Source organism: Camelus dromedarius, chromosome 5, assembly GCF_036321535.1.
Source record: "Camelus dromedarius isolate mCamDro1 chromosome 5, mCamDro1.pat, whole genome shotgun sequence".
NCBI lineage: Eukaryota > Metazoa > Chordata > Mammalia > Artiodactyla > Camelidae > Camelus > Camelus dromedarius.
The window spans coordinates 21,605,662-21,618,632 of record NC_087440.1 but is presented as its reverse complement, the minus strand read 5'-3'; the positions used below and the strand labels follow the sequence as shown (position 1 = coordinate 21,618,632).

Here is a 12,971-nt window from a genome sequence, read left to right as displayed (position 1 = left end):
GAAGCACACGGGTGGCCTGGTCTCAGCAGAGGGCTACAGTCCTATAGGCCTGGTTAGGGCCTCTGCCCTTCTGGCCTCCTGAACTGATGCCAGATCCCAAGTTTTTGCTGTGTCTTGAAGCAGTGGTTCTGCAGCCTTAGTGGTTTAGTGGGTACCAGAATCATCTGGAGGGCTTGTTAAAGTGCACGTTGCTGGGCCTACCCGCAGAGTTTCTGGTCCTATAGGTCTGGAAGGGGACCCCAAAATTTGCATTTCTAACAGGTTCCCAGATCATGCTGATTCTGCTGGTTTGGGAAGCACGCTTTGAAAACCACTGCCTTAGAATATTCCTTATCCCCGGAGGCCCCCTGCTGGGCACAGGAGGGACACCTCTGCCATCTCAGCCTTGTACAGGGAGGCAGTGGGGGCAGAAATAGGCGTGGGTGGTAGTGGTTCTCAACCCTGGCTGCTCACCAGAATCACTCAAGGAGCTTTGAACAAAAACAGAGGTGCAAACCCTCACCGAGAGATACTGAACCAAATCTGGGGCTGTTTTCTCTGTTAATTGTTGTTGTCCTGAGATATTTATCATGTTTTCTCTATACCTTTGCTCTGTGTAGCACTCTGCTCTCATCCAGGGGGGGTCATTAGACTCTACCCAGGAGCTAGAGGGGTGGGGGCCCCTACCCTGAAAGGCTGGAGGCTGCTATGTGCCTCTGGCCCTCACTTCCGGTTCTTTCCTCTCTGCAGAGTGGGCACATGCCAGCCGTGCGGGTTTGGGATGTAGCTGAGCACAGCCAGGTGGCAGAGCTGCAGGAGCACAAGTATGGTGTGGCTTGTGTGGCCTTCTCCCCTAGCGCCAAGTACATCGTCTCTGTGGGCTACCAACACGACATGATCGTCAATGTCTGGGCCTGGAAGGTGAGTAGGCTCGGTGGGCTAGCCTGGCAGCCTCATGGGGGTCCAGGGGCCTTCTGGGAAGCTGGGAAACTGCTGACCTTAGCCCTTCCATTCCACTCTGCTGGTCTCAGTCTCATTCTAGAAAACGAACTGAAGCAGAAAAAAGCAACTGCGCAGCCAAGCATGTTGGTAGAAAGAGGCTAGCTTTATGCCTTCGAGGATTGAATCTCTTCAACTCCTCTAGAAAGTGATTCTCCTCCCTCCCCTCTTTTTCTGACCAGTGAATCCTGGAAAGAAACTTTTTTTTTAAGTACAAATCCTATCTAACCTTCCTCCATCCTCTGAGCCTCTTTCTTCTTGGCTCCAAGAGGCAGAACTTTGATTCTTCCTTTGGCTTTCCCTCCAGAAAAACATTGTGGTGGCCTCCAATAAAGTGTCCAGTCGGGTCACAGCAGTGTCCTTCTCTGAAGATTGCAGCTACTTTGTCACTGCAGGCAACCGGCACATCAAATTCTGGTACCTTGATGACAGCAAGACCTCAAAGGTAAGGTCCTGAGGATGGAAGTAACCCTGGAGGCCAGGGTCTGCTCAGCCCACCCCAGGAGACCCTGCTCCCTTTGGGACCCTCTCTGCTTGCTTGGTCGCCATCCATAAGTTTTGGATGAGCCAATGCTATCTGGGCCGAGGGATAGTCTCAAAGGGTAAGGGAGGCTTACTGTGTCTCCTCCCTCACTCTCCCCAGCCCATGGTGTCCGGGGCTGGCCCCCGGGAGGATGGGTGGGCAGCAGAGATGTGTCTCCACAGGTGAATGCCACTGTGCCCCTGCTGGGCCGCTCAGGGCTGCTGGGGGAGCTGCGGAACAACCTGTTCACCGATGTGGCCTGTGGCCGAGGGAAGAAAGCGGACAGCACCTTCTGCATCACGTCCTCAGGGCTGCTGTGCGAGTTCAGTGATCGGAGGCTTTTGGATAAGTGGGTGGAGCTGAGAGTAAGTACCTCTGTACCAGTGCGGGGGTGGGGAGGCTGCCTGCATCTCAGCTCAGGGGAAACTGATGCTGCGGCTCCATGCCGGGGGCAGAGCCCTTGTGCATGCAGCAGGGGACCCCAGGAGAAAGGAGCTCGAGGGAGCCAGAGCTTGGCCCGGCTCTAGCCCATGCAGATCTGTATAACTGCCTCCTCTCTGCTCTCTCTTTCTGTCTTTCTTTCCCCTGCTTTCCTCTTCTGCTCAGAACACAGACAGCTTCACAGTAAGTGGTGCTAGACTCTCCTCTCTTTCTCTTGCTGCTCCTTTCTCTTTGTTGGGCTTTTCCTATTTTGTCCTCTTTGCCAAAACCTCTAGTGCCCTAGAAGGGTCCCCGACACCCATCCCCCATCTGCACGTGGCTGTGGGCCCTCTGGCCACCTGCTGCTGGAGGGTGGGGCATCTCTACATGACAGCTGAGGGGCTCAGGCCAGAGCAGCTGGGCTGCTTTCCCCTCTCCCCTGCCTTGGCTGGTGTCTCCTCTTGGCAGGTAACTGTTGAGGAGGGGTTGAGCAGGTGGCCCACGCTGACCTGAGCCCCTCTGCCTGCAGACCACCGTGGCCCACTGCATCTCCGTGAGCCAAGACTACATCTTCTGTGGCTGCGCTGATGGCACCGTGCGCCTCTTCAACCCCTGTAACCTGCACTTCCTCAGTACCCTGCCCCGGCCCCACGCCCTGGGGACAGACATTGCCAGTGTCACAGAGGCCAGGTGAGCTGTGTGGACCCCCTGCCCTCCATCAAAGCCTTACTCTGTGCCCAGTCTTCCTTGCCTGTGCTTCAGGGAACAAGGTGAAGAGTGTATTGATACCCCAAAGATTCTCAGAGGAACACCTTTGTACACACACAAATTTGCTTTATTGGTACCCCGCTCACCTGGGGGACTTTGGAGTGTCTTAGCTGTAGGTGTTAGGAGGGGCTTACTGTAAGATTTGGGCTTGTGTTAGATGATTTTAGGAATGGTTCCAGGGACTGCAGTTTTGTTCTGGTTGGATACTGTGAGGAGGTGGGGGCAATTCTACTATTGGACATTTAATAATTAAAGGGAGAAGGAAAGGTACGAAACTCAGGCTGTAATTGGTAAAGAAGGAGCCATCAGTCCTGAAAGACGGGAAAGGGTGATGTTCGGTCATTTTTGTGGTTTTACAATGATATTTTTATCTGTCTCAGACACGGTTACAGAGTGGTCTTGTTTTTGTTTTGCCCCTTCATGGCCACAGAGTTACCTTGTCTGACTTTGGCGTTCTGTGACCTCGTTTGTGTTCATCAGGAGAGACCGTGGCCCAGCAGCTTGTGCTGGGGCGGCTCCCAACTGAGAGCTGTCAGAGGCAGCTTTTTCCTCTCAAGCAACTGCTTCCAAACCTACGAGTCTGGAGCGGCTCCCATGCTCTGCTCCTTCCTTTGTGGATTGGCTTCTGTTTCCATTCCCCTCGTCCTTCATTTCATCAACTCCTCACTCACCAGTTTGCTCTGTCCTCTTCCCCACAGTCGCCTCTTCTCTGGAGTGGCCAATGCCAGGTATCCAGACACCATTGCCTTGACCTTTGATCCTACTAATCAGTGGCTGTCTTGTGTGTACAACGACCACAGCATTTATGTTTGGGATGTGAGGGACCCCAAGAAAGTGGGCAAGGTGTACTCGGCTCTGTATCATTCCTCCTGCGTTTGGAGTGTGGAGGTAGGTGCGCTGGCTTGACCCCAGCCTGGTTTTGGGGGAGTACCACTGCGAGGTTGGAAAGTGGGGATCCCCAAGTAGAATGTTATGTTCCTGCTGCCTCCTCATTTCTCCAGCAGCATCCCTGTGTATCTGCATATCCTCAGATGGGTCCTGAGGACGGCACTAGAATTTTAGTGCTTATACATCTCAGGCTTCTTCCAGTGTGCCCCTGTCCATCCATAGCTTTGCCTCATCCTGGGCTGGATGATCTTGGACAAGTTATTGAACCTGACCGAGCCTCATTTCTTCAGTGGTAAAATGATGTACCTGATTTATCTAATTGTTCTAAGAATTAAATGAAAGAATGTAAATGGGAGGCATGGAAGAATGCCTGTCCACAGTAGGTGCTTGGTTAATGTGCTTTTCCATACTGATTTGAAGAGTATCTACTAGTTACAGCTTACTTCCTATGTAACTGACACAGGGCTAAGCCTTGGCCAGCATCAAGCCCTTGCTCTCATTCCCTTCTATCTCCGTGGGCAGACAAGGAACTGCTCCTAACTGGAGATCTGACTTTGTTCCCTCTGCCCCTTCAGGTCTACCCCGAAGTGAAGGACAGTAACCAGGCCTGCCTGCCCCCCAGTTCCTTTATCACCTGTTCCTCTGACAACACTATCCGCCTGTGGAACACAGAGAGCTCTGGGGTGCATGGCTCCACCCTGCACCGAAACATCCTCAGCAACGTGAGCCACGGGGCCCCCGTCCACACCTAGTACCGCATCCCCTTGCCTTCACACTTCCTTCTTAGGAACTGGGTCCCCAGCTCTTGTTTGGCTGGCCTCTGTGAGCCAAGGGTTTATCTTGTCCAGCATTCCTCTCCCCTTGCCTCTTTTCTGGGTCAGGCCTGCCTTATCCACTTCTCCTCCTGACCTGCTCCGCTAGGACCTCATTAAGATCATCTATGTGGATGGGAACACTCAGGCCCTGCTGGACACTGAGCTGCCTGGGGGAGACAAAGCTGATGGGTCCCTGATGGATCCCCGCGTGGGCATTCGTTCTGTGTGTATCAGCCCCAACGGACAGCATCTAGCTTCAGGGGACCGTGTGGGCACACTCAGGTAAGGCCAGGTCTGGAATGGGTACTGCCTGAGTCACGTGGTGCAGGCTGGGAGAGTTAGGTCCCCGAGGACACAGCTTTTGAAAAGTTTGGCTCAAAGAGACTGGAAAAAAGATATTCCTATACAAGGGAAAGACAATTACTTTATAATGAAGAAACCCAGCAGAAAGCATCTTAATCAAGTAACCAAGCTTAGCATCCTCACATCAACATCATGAAGCCCATAATATGATGCACTAAGAAGGACATAGCACTTCTTTTGTGATATTCTTGCCAAAAATGTGTAAACTCAGTCTAGTCATAAGAAAAGTCAGACAATTCAAATTAAGGTGCGCGTATGACAGGATGCCTGTACTGATCAGTACTCTTGGTTATGAAAGGTAAGCAAAGACTGAAGAACTGTTACAGATAGAGGACTAAAGAGAAATAACTCAATGCAGCTTGGACTCTGGATAGGATCCTGAGTCTAGAAAAAGGACATTGTGGAAAAACTGGTAAAATTCAAGTAAAGCCTATGTAAATTTCCTGGTTCTGACAATTAAACTGTTATGTCAGATGTTAACATTAGGGAAAGCTGGGTAAGGGAAATAGGGAAATCCTCGGTACTCATTGCAACTTTTCTCTAACCTGAAAGTTAAAAAATAAAGATAAATTTTTAAAAAGGTCATAGGAGGAGATGTAGTAGAGGAAGCAAGGTGACTCTCTCCTCCTGCAGCCTGGCAGTGACCTCCTCCCTCCTCTCCTCATCTTTGCAGGGTGCACGAACTGCAGTCCCTAAATGAGATGCTGAGGGTGGAGGCCCATGACTCGGAAATTCTATGCCTGGAGTACTCTAAGCCGGACACAGGTAAAGAATGGATGCCCAGTACCTAGACCAGAAAAGCACAGGGCTTCCCCAGTCCTGCTAGTGCCAGTTACGTCTACCCTGGCTGTTGTATGTGGGACTGAAAATCCTTGGAATAATTTGGTGTCTTTGCAGGTTTGGAGGAGGTCAACTCCATCCCTGCTCCATGGTCCACTTGGCTTAGGGATATGGGACTCAGTTCCTCTTTGCTGGGCCCATATAGAGGCCTGCTCTGGGCACTCATGGGCTGATGGAGTTCTTCCAATCTCAGGTCTGAAGCTGCTAGCGTCAGCCAGCCGGGACCGGCTGATCCATGTGTTAGATGCTGGACGGGAGTACAGCCTGCAGCAGACGCTGGACGAGCACTCATCCTCCATCACTGCTGTCAAGTTTGCAGGTAGGGGCAGGGCAGTTGAGATACATTCTGCCACCTACCACTGACATCTCCCCCGCCACCCACTGCCACCTGCCTCCCACCTCCATGAGAAGGGTGTGCCTGTCAAGGGGAGTGATGGACAGGGCTGGCAGGCCTGGGGATGGAATATGGACTCTTAGTCCAGGGGACCTTGAGCAACCAGGCTGGCTGAGGATAGGGGGAAAGAAAAGAAAGCTTGGGTTTGGAGGGATGCATCCTGGTTTAGTTGGTAGTCCCAGCCATGTAGAGTAGCTCCACAGGGGGAAAATATGGAGGGAAGCAGAGGAAAGGCTGGCTCCCTTGTGGTGAGAGAGTGGGAACAGCTCAGCCCCCTTTCTCCACAGCCAGCGATGGGCAAGTCCGCATGATCAGCTGTGGAGCAGACAAGAGCATCTACTTCCGCACTGCACAGAAGGTGAGGTCGCTGGGCTTCCCTGAATGGGGCAGTGGGATTGGGGCTGGGGGGCAGAGGTCGCTACTGTTCCCCTACCTAGGGTTACAAGGAGGGAAGGGAGGCAAAAACTGGGCTTTCAGGGCCTGGTGAGGCATTTGGGCATGGGGGTCTGCCCACATGCTCCACCCCTGCAGTCTGGAGATGGAGTACAGTTTACACGGACACACCACGTGGTACGGAAGACGACCCTCTATGACATGGACGTGGAGCCCAGCTGGAAGTACACAGCCATCGGCTGCCAGGATCGAAATATTCGGTGGGCATCCCCTTCTCAGACCATCCGACCCTGAGAGGGTCAGCTCTAAGCAGCTCAGTCCCCGGGTCTGTCTTTTTGTCCGGGACTCTGTGCCCCGCTGAGCCTGCAGAATAGGTACTTGGCTTCACCCAAGAGGTGGTAGCCCCTTTGGTGTTGGGGAGAAGCTTCCAGAGAGCACAGGGCTGGGAGTGAAGCTGGCGTTGCTGCCACCCGAGGGTGCTTGATTGTGACCGCCTCCTCATGTGAGTGTCATTCTTTACAGGATCTTCAACATCAGCAGCGGGAAGCAGAAAAAGCTGTTTAAAGGGTCGCAGGGTGAGGATGGCACCCTGATTAAGGTAAGGGCCCAGCAGACTGGGCAGTGGGCCAGAGAATGGGAGAACAGAGGGGTGCTAGGTGGAGAGGGACTGGTGCTCCCTGTCCTCTTCCAGCTGTGTGCCCCACTCCTCAGGTGCAGACAGACCCCTCAGGGATCTACATTGCTACCAGCTGTTCCGACAAGAACCTCTCCATTTTTGACTTCTCCTCAGGCGAGTGTGTGGCTACCATGTTTGGCCACTCAGGTGAGTGTAGCCCCAGCACTGGACCCCGGGAACTTTACTCTTCCTTCCTTTAGTTGCTTGGGTCCCAGCAGAGCTGTCTGTCCCTCCCCTTTAACCAGCCTTCCATCTCCACCTGGCTGGGACTTCAGGGTGGCTCATCAGCCATATTCTTTGTTCTTCACAGAGATTGTCACTGGCATGAAATTTAGTAATGACTGCAAACATCTCATCTCTGTGTCAGGGGACAGGTGAGCAGAGGCCAGCTTCCCTGAGACACAGATTCTCCCTCTGTGCCACAAACACACCCTGTCCCTCCCCTCTCTTCACCTCAGTGATGTCTTGGGAAGTGGGGCTGAACAGGGATATTTCTTGGCTGGGTCTGACCTGACACTGGAGGGTGGCTCTGGTCTCCTTGTCAGCCCGTGGAGAAGGGGTACTAGTGGTGTTGCCTCCCCTAGAGTCCTGCCTTCCTCCTCCCTCACCCACCTCTGTGTCTCTACCCCAGCTGCATATTTGTGTGGCGCCTGAGCTCTGAGATGACCATCAGCATGAGGCAGCGTCTGGCTGAGCTGCGCCAGCGTCAGCGAGGGGGCAGTCAGCAAGGACCATCCTCTCCCCAAAGGACTACTGGGCCGAACCGGTGAGAACAGAGTGTGGGATGTGGAAAAGCAGTGGGTGGACATCCATATTGCTCGCTGTGATCTCACTGCTCACCCCACTCGCTCTGGACCTGCCACTCAGCAGCTTTGTTTCCCAGCACCTGTTTCTCACACAAAGACCCATGATGCTGGCCTCTTCCCCTCGCTGTTCTCCTCTCCCCGTGACCTTCCTTGTCTTGGACTTAGGCACGAGGCCCCATCGATGCTTTCTCCTGGACCTCCTCTCTCATCAGACAGTGACAAGGAGGGAGAAGACGAGGGCACTGAAGAAGAAGAGCTTCCAGCTCTGCCCATCCTTGGTACCAAGAAAGAGCCAGGTCCGTGGAAGTGCAGTGTAGGGCCAGACACCAACTGGTACAGTGGCTAGGTGTGCCCTTGCTGGGACTGTGGGGTGAGAACAGCATGAGCTGAGGGAACTGGAGCATCGCTGTGGCCTCTGGGCTTGCGTGTGGCGGGAACTCCAGGTTGGTTGGGCAGGAGACACTCTCTGACTGCCTGTCTCTGTCTAGCCTTGGTGCCCAGCCCAGCACTGCCCCGAAGCCTGTCCCACTGGGAGATGAGCCGGGTGAGTCACCATCATTAAAATGTTCTTCCAAGGTTACAAGAGGTAAAGGAGGGTGAAAGCAGGGCTCTCTGCACCTGGCAAGACATTTGGGCACAGGGTCTGCCCACATGCTCCACCCCTTGTGTCCAAGGGAGTTGGAGCCACTGGGCTGGTCCCAGGTGGCGGGTGACAGAGCTCAGGTGTTTCCTCCCTGTGACCAGGTAAAGTGGCCTGCAGGGGTCAGTCACCACTAGGGGAAGTACTCCACTTGTTTCGCTACCTGGGAGCCTGGGGGTAAATGTGAACAAAGGACGGGTTGAAGTGGGGAGTAGAAAAGGGGTCTGAGCAGAATGGTTAGAAGTAAATTTCAAGAAAGTCAAAGGGCTAAAGAGGAGAAATCTGGAGAAACCGTGGTTCTAAAGACCCAGGATAGGAAGTAAGCCCAGAACTTCTAGAAGAGTTAGAGAGATGCCATAAGAGGACCAGTAACTGAGTGGTGACTTCAGGGTAGCGAGTGGTGGGGGGCAGGATAAAGGCTTTCAGAGCAAGCCCTGCGGCAGCCTGGACCCTCTCTTAGTCGGGATTGCAAGAGCCAGCACCTCTCATTGTCAGCAGTAGTGTCATAGGATATAGTGGTGTGGTGTCCAGTGCCTTCTGACCAGGTCAGGGGGGCTCAAGCCTGGGCTGTTGGTTTGTCCTTGGTGCTGTGAATGGATTGAGGCTGTCCTCAGAGTGGGGGACTTTTAGAGACTCCCAGCTCTGAGGTGTTCATGATACTAGGTGAAGACTGAGACCAGAAGGTCCTCTGGGACAGGACACAGAGGGAAGCTAAGAGTGTGAACTCTGGAGCCAGACTGCTTGAGTTGTAACCTGCAGGCAGACTGTCTGTGGGACTTGGAGAAGTTACTTAAGCCCCCTGTGCTTCAGTTTTCCCATCTGTAAATTTGAAGCTAATAGTAGTACCCACTTCATAAGGTGGTTGTGAGGATTAAATGAGCTCATGTGTGTGAAGTGCCTGGCGCACAGTAAATGGCACGTGTTTGCTAATACTCTTGTGTGATTGTTACCGTTACTCTACTCCCACCCCCCACCCCACACCAGGTACAGGAGACAGAGGAGTTCCTGGACCCAGCTCCTTCAGCCAACCAAAGACCCAGAAGAAGGGGGCGCTGGGCTCAGCCAGGTGTGGAGCTGAGTGTTTGCTCCATGCTGGACCTGCGGCAGCTGGAGACACTGGCCCCAAGCCCTCGGGGCCCTAGTCAGGACCCTCTGGCCATGACCCCTTCTGGTCCTGGGAAGCATGGTCAGCAGGCCTCTGAGACCTCACATGCTAGCCAGGTGAGCCCACTTTCTCCCAGCAATCTAGAGATCTCCAAGGAGCCTCAGCCAGCCTTGTGCCAACAACTGGGGCCTGAGCCTTCATCCAGCTTTGCTTGCTCTGCCCCTGTGGGACATGGGTAACCTGAATGGCAAAGACAGGTGGGGCCGGCTAAGCTGTGGTACAGTGATGGGGTGGAGAAGCAAAGGATTGCCTTTGTCCTTGGCTGGGTTCCTTGGAGGGCTCATGATGTGAAATGGTGGCTGGAGGTTGGCAGCCCAGAGTGCTGATGTAGATCTTCCAGAAGCTCAAGAACACTTGGAGCCCAGCCTGGCTTCATGGGGTCTGACCTCAGAGTTGGAGCTTCCCTTAGAATTGGTGCCCACTGAATCCTTGCCCACCTCCAGCTCTTCTCCCAGACCCTTGCTTATGTTAGCAAACACCCTGCTGCCCTTTTGTGTGTTCCCAGAATGAAAAGCCCCCTCGGCCTCAGGCTTCCCAACCCTGTTCCTGCCCCCACCTTATCCGATTGTTGTCCCAAGAGGAAGAGGTCTTTGCCCAAGATCTGGGGCCTGCACCCATCGAAGATGGTATTGTCTACCCTGAGCCGAGTGACAGCCCCACCCTGGATACCAGGCAAGGGTCCTGCAGACCTCTAGGGCCATGCACCCCTCAGTCTTCCTTCCCTCCACATGTTCTGTACTTGGGTGGGGGACTGGCCCCGGGCACTCAGGGCTTGCCCACCACTGCACCTCTGCCTCATCCCCAGTCCTGCTCATGGGTGGGGCAGAAGGAAGGCAGGACTTACCACTGCTCCTCCAGCTCACCACTGCCTACTGCCTCCTCTTTCCCCTGCTGGCCTTCCTGGCAGTGAGTTCCAGGTGCAGGCACCAGCCCGAGGGACCCTGGGAAGACTGTACACTGGCAGCAGGGGCTCAGAGAAGCACAGCCCTGACAGCGCCTGCTCTGTGGACTTCAGCAGCAGTCGTCTTTCCAGCCCTGAGCACCCTAATGAAGGTGAGGCTGCAGCCCTGAGGTGGGGCCAGGACCGCGAAGGTCGGTGTGCTGAGGTGGGAGTGGAGGCTCGCGACAAGTGGGTGCAGCGTGATGCTTCTCTCCCCTCCCCTACGTCCAGACTCTGAGAGCACGGAGCCCCTGAGTGTGGATGGCATTTCCTCAGACCTTGAAGAGCCAGCCGAGGGTGATGAGGAAGAGGAGGAAGAGGAGGGAGGCACTGGCCCCTATGGGCTGCAGGAAGGCAGCCCCCATACCCCGGACCAGGAGCAGTTTCTAAAACAGCACTTTGAGACTCTGGCCAATGGGGCTGCTCCAGGTGTGGTCAGAGGGCCAGCATTTGGTTACTGCAATCTAGCCTTCTTCCCTCCTCGCCCAGCTGAGAGGGAGGGTCTGAGGGCAGGCCGTGCCCTGGGGTTGCCTTCTGGGAGAGGCAGAATCTGGGCCAAGGGCTCACTCCCATACATGATTTCTGTCACCCTGGCAGGGGGCCCAGTCCGGGTACCAGAGCGGACAGAGTCTCGGAGCATCTCTTCACGATTCCTGTTGCAAGTGCAGACCCCCCAACTCAGGTACTCTCCCCACAGCAGCGCTTGCTTTCCTACAAGGAGCTCTGGCTCTCTTGACCTCGCAGTGCTCCCAACAGGGCCAGTACTGCCCCTGGGGCAGCAGGCAGCCTTCCTCTCTCCAAGGCTCTGTTTCTATGCCCAGCAGTATTTTGCACTCTAAGTTTTGGGACAGCCGGCTTGGCTGGCTTTGTGCCTGTCCTTCTCTCCTAGCACCTCTCTAGTGTTGTGAGAGCCTCTCCCCGTCTTGGCAGGCAGGAGCCCTGAGCCTTCTCTGGGCCTCCTTCCACATTTCCTCCCTGTAGGGAACCGTCCCCATCTTCCTCAAGCTTGGCACTGACGTCGAGACTGGTCCAGGTGCCGCAGGCTTCTGGCGAGCAGCTGAGAGGCAGTGGTGCCAATCCTCCAGGAGCACCCCCAGAGGTGGAGCCTTCCCCAGGGAAGCCTGGCCCCCAGCAGGCAGCCCCTGTGCTGTTGCCACGACGCCGTCTCAACCCAGATAGTAGCTGCGCCCCCAAGAGAGTATCCACAGCCAGCCCCTCAGGCAGACTCCAGAAAGCCCAGTCTGTGCAGAGTCTGGTGCCACAGGGTGAGGAGCCTGGCGGGCTCAGCTCCGGGTGTGGGGAGTGTGGAACACGGGGGTGTGCTAGAGGAAGGTGGGCTCATGTAGCCCTAGGTGTCACTGTGCTTGCCAGTGGGTGTCCCTTGGTGGGTATGTATAAGGCACAGCAGCTCCTAGGGAGATGAGCCTTAGAACCTGAGACGCTGCCTCACCCCCTGACCTGTGTGTGTGTCTCTGTCTCTGCAGATGAGGCCCCTCCACCAGGCCCATTGCTCTTACAGGAGATGGAGGTACAGAGGCGCCTATGTTCCCTACCCCAGGCTGATAGTCGTCTGTCTCGGCCCCATTCCTACCAGAACCCCACCACAAGTTCCATGGCCAAGATATCCCGCAGCATCTCTGTTGGGGAGAACCTGGGCCTGGTGGCTGAACCTCAAGCTCCTGCCCACATCCGAGTCTCACCACTCAGCAAGATGGCCCTGCCCAGCCGGGCTCACCTGGTCCTGGATATCCCAAAGCCACTGCCTGATCGTCCTACCCTGGCCACATTCTCACCTGGTACCAAGGGCCGGGCCCCTGGTGAAGCAGAACAGCCTGGCTCCCCAGTGGGCCTAGGAAAGGCTCACAATACATCTGAGAGGCCGGCCTGTTTTGGGGAGGTTGCCACTCCCAAGCCTAGGACAGAGTGCCAGGCTCAGCCTGGGCCCAACAGCCCCCATGCTCAGCAACTGCCAGTCAGCAGCCTCCTCCGAGGCCCTGAGAACTTGCAGCCCTTACCCCTTGAGAAGACTCCCAGCCCCATGGAATACACCAAGCCAGGGGCAGCCCTGAGCCAGGACTCAGGTGTGCACAGCTACCCAGCTCTCACCTCCTGCCCCATCCTCTCTCTCCTGTCTCTGTTGGCCACTCTCTGGCTCCATCCCATTTTTGTGTGTCCAGCCTCTGGCGTTTTTCGTCCTGTCTGCTCCTGTCTGAGTCCATAAGTCACATCCCTGATGGTGAGACACTCCTGTCAACCTTCATGAGCTCCCTGTGGCCCACTTGCCCCTTCAGTGCCTTTTAGCCCCTGGGACTGGGACTGGCCCTTTCCTCTTGACCTTGTTTTCTGTGTGGTGTTGGGAGGG

General features: G+C 55.1%; 1 protein-coding gene across 5 annotated transcripts in view; it reads left to right on the top strand.

The window, feature by feature from the left end:
• Positions 1-12,971, top strand: part of MAPKBP1 (mitogen-activated protein kinase binding protein 1) — a 56,508-nt gene that overhangs the window by 36,079 nt on the left and 7,458 nt on the right. For 3 of the 5 annotated variants that reach the window (XM_064485716.1, XM_064485712.1, XM_064485715.1), the window contains exons 6-30: positions 730-900; positions 1,286-1,423; positions 1,684-1,866; positions 2,108-2,125; positions 2,451-2,611; positions 3,388-3,577; positions 4,153-4,299; positions 4,499-4,674; positions 5,429-5,520; positions 5,789-5,914; positions 6,277-6,347; positions 6,521-6,642; positions 6,905-6,980; positions 7,094-7,205; positions 7,369-7,432; positions 7,690-7,824; positions 8,030-8,160; positions 8,353-8,408; positions 9,489-9,725; positions 10,175-10,341; positions 10,577-10,722; positions 10,841-11,038; positions 11,207-11,291; positions 11,591-11,874; positions 12,094-12,690. In XM_064485716.1, coding sequence (XP_064341786.1) covers positions 730-900; positions 1,286-1,423; positions 1,684-1,866; positions 2,108-2,125; positions 2,451-2,611; positions 3,388-3,577; positions 4,153-4,299; positions 4,499-4,674; positions 5,429-5,520; positions 5,789-5,914; positions 6,277-6,347; positions 6,521-6,642; positions 6,905-6,980; positions 7,094-7,205; positions 7,369-7,432; positions 7,690-7,824; positions 8,030-8,160; positions 8,353-8,408; positions 9,489-9,725; positions 10,175-10,341; positions 10,577-10,722; positions 10,841-11,038; positions 11,207-11,291; positions 11,591-11,874; positions 12,094-12,690 — 3,883 coding nt within the window. The remainder of the gene's footprint in view (positions 1-729; positions 901-1,285; positions 1,424-1,683; positions 1,867-2,107; positions 2,126-2,450; positions 2,612-3,387; positions 3,578-4,152; positions 4,300-4,498; positions 4,675-5,428; positions 5,521-5,788; positions 5,915-6,276; positions 6,348-6,520; positions 6,643-6,904; positions 6,981-7,093; positions 7,206-7,368; positions 7,433-7,689; positions 7,825-8,029; positions 8,161-8,352; positions 8,409-9,488; positions 9,726-10,174; positions 10,342-10,576; positions 10,723-10,840; positions 11,039-11,206; positions 11,292-11,590; positions 11,875-12,093; positions 12,691-12,971) is intronic. The other 2 variants (XM_064485713.1, XM_010989279.3) reach the window with 1 other exon arrangement.